At 39.1% G+C, this 9,732-nt stretch overlaps 1 protein-coding gene and 1 long non-coding RNA gene across 3 annotated transcripts in view; one reads left to right on the top strand and one right to left on the bottom strand.

Moving 5' to 3' along the window:
- Positions 1-5,703: 5,703 nt before the first annotated feature.
- On the top strand, positions 5,704-9,484 carry LOC140623871 (uncharacterized). The gene is made up of 2 exons (XR_012023405.1): positions 5,704-7,299; positions 8,141-9,484. It is a non-coding gene; the product is annotated as an uncharacterized lncRNA (long non-coding RNA).
- SEC24B (SEC24 homolog B, COPII coat complex component) overlaps positions 8,606-9,732 on the bottom strand; it is a 94,732-nt gene continuing 93,605 nt past the window's right edge. For both annotated transcript variants that reach the window (XM_072810589.1, XM_072810590.1), the window contains one exon: positions 8,606-9,498. In XM_072810589.1, coding sequence (XP_072666690.1) covers positions 9,384-9,498 — 115 coding nt within the window. In that variant the 3' untranslated portion in view covers positions 8,606-9,383. The remainder of the gene's footprint in view (positions 9,499-9,732) is intronic.

The following is a 9,732-nucleotide window of genomic DNA, read 5'->3' as shown; positions in this document are numbered from 1 at the left end:
TACAAATCAAAACCATGAGACACTACCTCACACCTGTCAGAACGGCTAAAATTAACAATACAGGAAACAACAGATGCTGATAAGGATGTAGGGAAAGGGGAACTCTCACTGTTGGTAGGAATATAGACTGCTATAGCCACTCTGGAAAACAGTATGAAGGTTCCTCAAAAAGTTAAAAATAGAGCTACCCTATGAGCCAGCAATTGTGCTAAGTATTTACCGAAATGACACAAAAATACTGATTTGAAGGGGCACATGTACCCTGATGTTTTTAGCAGCATTATCAACAATAGCCAAATTATGGAAAGAATCCAAATGTCCATCAACTGATGAATGGATAAAGAAGAGGTGGTATTGGTTACAATGGAATATTAGTCATCAAAAAGAATGAAATCTTGCCATAACGTGGTTGGAGCTAGAGTGTATTATGCTAAGTGAAATAAGTCAGTCAGAGAAAGACAAATATATGATTTCACTCATACATGGAATTTAAGAAACAAAACAGATGAACATAGGGAAAGAGAAAAAAAAAAGGAGTCAAACCATAAGAGACTCTTAACCATAGAGAACATACTGAGGGCTGCTAGAGGGGAGGTGGTGGGGGGGATGGGCTAAATGATTAATGGGTATTCAGGAAGGCACCTGTTGTAGTGAGCACTGGGTGTTGTATGTAAGTGACGAATCACTAATTTCTACTCCTAAAACCAATACTATACTATATGTTAACTAATTAGAATTTAAATGCAAATTTAAAAAAAAAAAGGAGCTCCAAGGAACCAAGAACTTGATTTTATAAAAGTAAAAAAAAAAAAAAAAAAATCTGCATATAAGTGGACCTGCACAGTTCAAAACCAGTATTGTTCAAGGGTTAACTGTATATACTGTGTCCAGGCGTTACACAGAAAACTTTACACATTTATACCATAAAATTCCCACAAGATTTTTAGCACAGAATTATCTCTAGTAGGGCTCAGAAAAGTTTAGGGACTTATCCCAGATCACACAGCTACAAGAAAGACTAGAATTCAAATTCTGTGTTTTGGCTCTCAAACCCTATTTTTTCCACTAGAGTTGGTCTAATGTAATGTGACAGCTCCAGGGCTAGAATTGAGTTTTCACTGAAATTTGTTTGCACTATACCTCTCAGATCATTTTCCAGTTTCTATTCATTACAGTATAGAATGCAGTTTGCTTTCTTTACCTAGTAGGAGACAGATACTTTAACTTTTGGAGAGTTTGGGTCATCAATGACACTCCCTTTTATTTTTTATTAAAGATTTATTTATTTATTTATTTATTATTTATTTGTGATAGACATAGAGAGAGAGAGAGAGAGAGAGAGAGAGAGAGGCAGGCAGAGACACAGGCAGAGGGAGAAGCAGGCTCCATCCCGGGAGCCCGACGTGGGACTCGATCCCGGGACTCCAGGATCATGCCCTGGGCCAAAGGCAGGCGCTAAACCGCTGAGCCACCCAGGGATTCCCGACACTCCCTTTTAAAAATGAGTTCCTATAATATTCCATTAAGAATTGAACATGGAAATATTAAGAGGCTCCCTGAAAAATCCAATTAAGAGGCTCCCTGAAAAATCCAATAGGTCCCAGTAAGAGACCTCCCTGCCCCAGTATACAGCAGCAGATTAATTCCTCTTCACAATAAGAATCACTCCCCATCTGGGTTGTTTGTATAAGAAGTAAAATGGCCAGATGGTTGTCATAACTTCTAATTCAGTGGGGACATTATTGTGTGTCATTCCCCCCGACCCCCACATTGGAAGCATCTTGCCTTTGGGAACTAAGACCCCAAAATTCTGTGGAATAGGTTAGGAGGCAAAGCTCTCACTTCTGTTTTTTTTGTTTTTGTTTTTGTTTTTTGTTTTTTCAAAGCTCTCACTTCTAATCTTGATTTTCAGACCTGTGTGTTCTGGCAATGAAAGAAAAATTTTGGTTGCAGACTTAAAGCATATATTACATCTTGTAGGACAGTTTTGGTGGGGCATTCTACTTTTTTATCAGGCCAGTTGCTTTTTGAGGTGACAGGTGTGGCAAGACCAGTGAATTCTCATTACCATACTTATATTGCCATGGGATGGGAGATTTGACCAGAAGCAATGTTGTGGAGGTCCCATGGTGATGACGAAGGCATTCTGTAAGCCCACAGATAGTGGTGTTGACAGAGACACTGCAGGCAGGGCAGGAAAACCATACTCAGAGTATGTATCTATTCCATTGATGACAAATTACTCCATGATGGGAAGGTCCAGTGTAATCAACCTGCTACCGGGTAGCTGCTTTGTCTCCCAAGAAATGATGCCACGTTGAGAAAGCAAAGTAAGTCTCAGCTGAAAACAGGTTAGGAATACAGTGGTGGTAGCTATTTATTTAGCCCATGTATAGCTTCTATACTCCCAGATATGGCAACTTTGTACATAAGCCATTGAGCCTAACATTAGGGCGCTTAAGGAAAAGGCCGACGTTCACAGATGGGTCACTTCATTCACCTGATTGAGGTGGACAGTTTTGCTGCAGATGCCTTTGGTGTACATTCATATGGAATACAAATATCCTCTCACTCTGTGTCCATTTTATGAAATTTATCCACATACTAGGTCTCCAAACCGATTTGTCATCAATTTCCAATCTTGTTCCTTCCAAGTCCCCTACCATTTAACTAGTCAGTAGCTACTGCCTTGGAAGCTGTACAGATCTACACCTCTTGGCCATCTCAGTGTAGAAAAATGGACAGCTTGAATCCTGCCTATCATAAAGAGGATTTCCCTTCACCACTAGACTAATACTGTAACAGTCCAGTTGGCCCAGGTTCAAATTTTTTTCTTCCTTAGTTAACTAGTCCTAGGGAAATACCTCATGAAGTCATAGATATGAAGTGAGGCAAAGTTGCAATGCAGCAGGAGCAGCTACCCTACGAGTCAGAGCCACCTGCACATGACACTTACCTTGGGATCAGCTGAGCCTGGTAGCTTACACACATTTTCATTTAATGGTAGACTACAGCTGGGCATGCCCACATTGGTCAGCTCAGGTCACAAGGGCACTTGGTATCTTGTAGTAGACAGTCCAGCAGCGATCTAGGAGCCGTTTTCAAAACGAAAATTAAATTTTTTTTTTTCAGAAGATACAGCTGCTCCAAAACCCTAGAGAGGTCTGTAATTCTCCCCTGCGCCTGCATATGGCATTTGTATTTGTCGTAGACACTCTGATGGGATCCGTAGGTCAACAGAGCCCAAGCAGTGGAGCTGTTTGCGCGGCGGCCTACTTGGTGAGGAACGGTCTGTTGGCTCTGACTGCACTGCAGACACTCAGCCTTATTTATGGGTTACTTGGTAAATGGGTCAGAGCAGCACAGTGAAATGGAGGATACGTGGCTTCCAAGATCCCCCCAAAACCACAAGTATTGTACAGTGTTGTGGAAAGTGACACAAGAGCAGCAACTTGCTTTTTGTTTGGAGGGAATCTGGCACGAAGCTCCAGACCACTGAACCTCCTGAAACTTGAGAGTGTGGGTGCACTCCCGAATTTTCACGTGGCTCCTATCCACCCTCGGGCACCATTCCCATTCTCTCAGGCCGTCTTTCAATTTCTACCTAAACCCAGCACAATAGTGTATGTTTCTTCTTTATTCCAGAGCCTGTTTCTTTACATTTGTTTCCAGGTTTACAACTTATTTATTCCTACGTTAGAATCATTTAAAATTGGTTCAACATTTCCTGAGTGCCTACAATGTGCCAGGCATGGTGGCGTGGAGGTGAGGGTGGGCACAACAGAGTGGCCTTACTTTAAGGGAGAACACCGGTTAGCACCGCATGGCAGGGGCTATGACACGGGTAGCAGAAGGTGGTCTGGAAACACACGGGAGGGGTTTCTCAACGAGACAGGAGTGTGGTCAGGAAAGGCCGCAGGCCTGGGAGGAAGTGATGTTTAGGCTGAGTTCTGAAAGATGGTGGGGCTCCATGAGTGAAGCCAGGACGGGGTCAAAGGGTTTTCTCCAAGTAAGGGTAGCAGCAGGCGCAAACTCTGGACCTGAAAGAAGGGCAGCTCCTATGATGGATCAGTCTTCTTTCCCTCTCAGAGGTTTCCTTCTCGTTCCCACCCATTCTCCACATCAATTCTGTTCCCATTTTTTTTCCCTGAGTATGACCCAAAAGTTGCCATGAGTTCTACAAAGGCAATTTAGCTTCACTACATTTTGTGGAAAAACACCCTTTCAGACCCTGTTTTTCCTGGGGACATAAAACTCTGAATCCTAGCTATTAAAGAACTCTGCCTTAAGCTCTGACCCTTCTTGCCTAAAACGACTTATTACTTCATTTCTCCATTATTCTTTTTTAAAGATTTATTTGACAGGGAGGGCAGGTGGGTGGGGAGAGAGCAAACACAAGCAGGGGGACTGACAAAGGGAGAGGGAGAAGCAGGTTCTCCGGGGAGCCGGGAGCCTGATGTGGGACTCCATCCCAGGACTCTGGGATCATGATCTGAGCCAAAGGCAGACACTCAACCACTGAGACCTTAGGGCGCCCCTCTCCTGGTTATTCTTGACTGAGCAAATAATTACTTATCAGTCTCTATTAGTTAATTAAGGAAGAGTCTAGAGGCACAATATCTTGCATTCTAGTAAGACTACTCCCTTTCAACAGTTAATAGGCATTTCCTATCGTTACTATGCAAGTCATAAGATATAAGTCCAGAAGGAGAGATTCCAAAGATACTGGAATACAGAAAAAAATCTCCACAAAAAATGGAACTGGCTTTCCAAACCAGTAGTGTTTTACAGCTTTGCTTTCTCAAGGGCCACTGTAAAATGACGCCACTGTAAGAAAGGCTAATCAGTTTTCCAGTCATTTAATTAAGTAAATGTGTTCCTGTTATGGAGCCTGTCCTAGGATAAAGTCTTGGCTATTTGTGAGATGGGTTAAGTATTAAAAAACCCAAGATACAATTATGCCTTAAAGTAAACTTTCTATATAATAAAGAATTGAGAGGAACATATGCATTTTATTTATTTATTTATTTAAAATATTTTACTTATTCATGAGAGACAGAGAGAGAGAGGTAGAGACATAGAGGGAGAAGCAGGCTTTCTGCGGGGAGTGTGATGCAGGACTCAATCCCAGGACCCTGGGATCATGATCTGAGCCAAAGGCAGACACTCAACCACTGAGCCACCCAGGCACCCTAACGTATTATTTATTCCTAAGGAAAAGATTAAGGTTAAGCATATGATTTAATATTATAAGGCCACAGGCTATTAACTTTAAAAGAACCTATTATATTGCACTTACCTCTATTTACGAATTACTTATATTAGCACATATATACTAGCTATATCATCAATAAAGTGTTGCAAGCTAGATAGAGGTGTAGGTTATACATATTTCTATCTTAGCAATGACAGGATAATCATTTCATGTCTATTGTGTACCAAAAATGTATTAAAAAATGTAGTTACAGAAAACTAGAAATTAAGAGTGTAAAAATAAGCATATACACATTACTATACATTGATCAAATTTATCAACAACCTAAATGGTTACCAACCTAAGATAAAGTTATATGAAAAGCAAAAACAGCTGCAAAACCCACGAACATCTCCCAACAGTGATGACGCACTCCTAAGTAAATGCCTGAGTCCTGGCTGGAGGGTAGCTTGTCAGTTGTCTGACAGATTCTGTGTGGCACACTATCTGTACTTTTGGAGAGTTTTTGCAAAATTATGAACCTTGCATGGGAACTAAGTTTCGTAAGGGAAGTAGAGTCTCAAGTAAACTCTAGTAACATTGGTTTATATTTATGATTGTTTACAAATGTGAATACAAATTTTAACAATCTTTAAAAACTAGCTTGCTGGGTTTTAATAGTGACGCTTTTTGGCCTCCAAATTGACATGAAAATCTACATTAACTATGCATCGTTTAATAATGGAACCTAAAGAAAAGGCTTTCACTTTTGGATGAGCCTGTGGCCTATCAGAAGGCAATGCATTAATAACCTCTGTGTCCTCCAGTCACACTACCTTCCTCCCTCAAGTGCCAGCTCTCATAGGTAGTATAAGGCAGAAATGAAGAGGAGGCCCAATTTTCTGGTTAATACATATTCTATCTCTGAATTCAGAGATATAAAATGAGTGAATCCTAAAATATCTACCTACCACTTTTATTTTTTAGAAGGTCTCTGTCTCATTTGGCAAGGCTTTTGAGTGCTTTTTTTCCTCCCTTAAACTCTTCTTTCACTTATCAGAAATTCTACCTAGATAGTATCTATGATGTTGTTTTCAGCTTTATTTATTTATTATTTGGCTTTGAAGATATTTTCAATATCTTCAAAAGTTACTCTGAATAGAAGACTCATGGCTTTCTTAGTATTACATGTTGCTAATTAATACATGCATGTCGACTACAACAGATTCCTATCTACAGACACCTTTCAAATAGTTTTTTTGCACACACACATAATGTATAAATAAAAAACAGAATCCCTTTCCACTGATTTGTGGACCACACTTGATTTGTTCTATAGAAGTACTCTGTAAAAGTAGCATGTAAACAACATTTCTATAAATTGAATTGTATGTTTCTATTCAATAATGGTTTTAATAGGGGATTAGGAAGATTTTCATATCATCTGGGATACTCTTTCAAAACAGATCTCTCAGGCAGCCCCGGTGGCCCAGTGGTTTAGCGCTGCCTTCGGCCCAGGGCGTGATCCTGGAGACACAGGATTGAGTCCTGTGTCAGGCTCCCTGCATGGAGCCTGCTTCTCCCTCTGCCCATGTCTCTGCCTCTCTCTCTCTCTCTGTGTCTCTCATGAATAAATAAAATAAAATCTTTAAAAAATAAAGAAAATATATCTCTCTGGGGACGCCTGAGTGGCTCAGTGGTTGAATGTCTGCCTTTGGCTTAGGTCATGATCCAAGGTCCTGGGATCAAGTCCCACAAGGCTCCCCACAGGGAGTCTGTTTCTCCCTCTCTCTCTGTCTCTCTCTGTGTGTCTCTCATGAATAAATAAATAAAACCTTAAAAAAAAAGATATCCCTGGTCAACCTCCTATCCAAGTGGTGAATATGATTTGAGGCAGAATACCATACACCGACACCACTTATCTTTCTAGCTCATTCCCTCTTCTATCCATACTCTAACAGCCCTTTGACCTCACCAGGACCTACAGACTATTAACTAAGCCCATTAACTTTTCTTTATCCATCTCCCATTTTGTGCACCTTTCCTTTTAAGGTAATTTCCACATTCACCTACCACTTGGGATGGCTCTTCTTCCAGATATCCATGTGAGTTTACGTCTCTGCTCAGCTCTCACCTTTCCAGAGGGGCCTTCCCTGGTTACTATCAAAAACAGCATTCTTGATTCCCTTATATAGCTTTATTTTTCTTTGTAGCATTCATTATGCCTGACATGTATTATCTTTTCCCCAGTCCTCCATACCAGTACTCTAAACTATAAGCTCTGTGAAAATGGGGATTTTATGTTTTGCGCCTAGAACAAACTCTGACAAGTATTAAGTGCTTAAAAATATCTATTGAATGAAAAACAAAATATCCAGACAAAAGATTTTTGCCTTTCCTAAAATAGAAACATGATACTTTTTTGTTATAAAATTACAGTATTCAGTTGTCCTTAAGAGTATTGTAGTTTTTCCTAATGTTCAATAGGATTCACTCTTGCTGTAGGCAGCATGGTATAGAGACAAGTACAGTCCTGGGGAGTGAGGGTGGGATGAAGAGTAGGTGGTGGGTGGGAAGAACATTTCGGATTTACTATTAGCTCTGTCATTAATTAGTAATGTCATTTAGAGTGAGTCATTTAACCTCTCATTTCCATCAGGGAATGTGAGAGAGTACTTTTATTTTTATCTAAAGAAAAGAGAGCCACCAAATATAAAACTGGTAAAATCCCTCACCACACATACCAAGAACCTTTTTCCTTTCAAAGTTAATTGGTGGGACTTTCATAGTTATAAAACAGATCTAATATATCTTTAATTGTTTTTATAGCAAATAAGCTGTTAGTAAATGAAAGATTTTTTTCATTAGAATAAAATCACTCTCAAAATTCAAGATGGTAATCATTTTTTTTAAAAAGATTTATTTACTTTTATATATTTGTGATAGACAGAGAGAGAGAGAGGCGCAGAGACACAGGAGGAGGGAGAAGCAGGCTCCATGCCAGGAGCCCGACGCGGGACTCGATCCCGGGACCCCAGGATCGCGCCTTGGACCAAAGGCAGGCGCTAAACCGCTGAGCCACCCAGGGATCTCCCAAGATGGTAATCTTAATAGCCAACTGAATAAAATGGTCATATGTGGTGTGAAAATTTTCTTGCTATGAATGTACAGAAAAAAAATGCCTAATTTAACTGAGAGAGACAAATTAAAATTTTACCTAGTTAATACTCGTATGTATTTTAAAAGTGACATTGGTTTTTTAGAATACAAACAGAATAAGTACTTGGTAATGTCCACAAACTTATAAAAACGAATGGATTCAAATACTACTAAATGCAAGTAGTAAATTCAATATATCCTATATATAAAAGTAACACCCACTCTCCCCCCACACAAAAAAACCACCAAATATTGTCAAGCAAAATATTTTTAATTAGTAGGCTGATCATAAATAAATCCACATAAAAGATTTAACAGAATTACAAAGAGTTTTGTATTTCTTTTGTGGACTCAATTCATAATATGCATTAGTCAACCTCATTCTCTAACTGTGACAAAAAGAGTTGTCATCCAACAATGCAGCACAGTTTAAGCAATTCATATTTTGTAGTTACATTTTTACATTTTCTTTACAAATGTAACATTTATGTACATTATATATATTTTTCTATATTTCATGTTCTGAAATGCTATTGTTTTTACAGGGAAAATATTGAATTCATGAATACAAATCATTCCTTGTTAAAAAGTAATTCATATAAACAAGTAACACGGTACCACTGCCTTTTGGCATCTCTTGTCAGAGTTCGAGTCCAGAAATGTTATATTAATTATAAGAAAAAGGAATTCATCTACTTTGCCATTATGACACATCATTCCACACAGCTACATAGATGTGCCGGCCTGCAATGAACAGAGCACTGTGCTGCTGCACTACTGGAAATGTGAAGAAATCAATTCAAAATATACTTGGTGAAACAGCATCATCATTACCATGAATTCAGGCTGAAGAAAATCTGCCAGGTTCTTTCTTCCCCTTTCCCTTTTGCCAAAGCCTCTGGGTGCTATGCTGTGCACTCTGTCTTGGAACAACAAATGCTTTCATTTCAAATATCCTACGTGCTTCTCTGACAGATTATGCTTTACCTAGGCTATGGATCTTTTTCTTCTCATTCAATTTTATTCCACTTCACTTACAAATCTGCTGCTGAATGTGAAGCAAAAATTCATAGTAAGAGAATGCAGCTTCTGTTCGGTCTTCAATCAAATGTTGAAAAAATTCCGTTTTGGCAGGACTCTCATCTCTGAAAAAGGAAAAGTGTTTAAAAATGCACATTCTTATAAAGAATAATTATACATTAAAAATTACTAATACACGGGGGCTTTAGGAAAATGGAACATAGGGGATATTAATCAATTAACAGCATTCTCTTATTAGAATATATTTTCATAATACTATTTAAAATTTGCTCTGAAGACAAGCAGTTTCACACAGACTGCATGGAATAAGACAATTTGATAATTAAGTTACAGAAGTA

This window comes from Canis lupus, chromosome 33, assembly GCF_048164855.1.
Source record: "Canis lupus baileyi chromosome 33, mCanLup2.hap1, whole genome shotgun sequence".
NCBI classification, from domain to species: Eukaryota; Metazoa; Chordata; class Mammalia; order Carnivora; family Canidae; genus Canis; species Canis lupus.
Note: the sequence above shows the minus strand (reverse complement) of the source record. Positions and strands in the feature narration are given on the sequence as shown.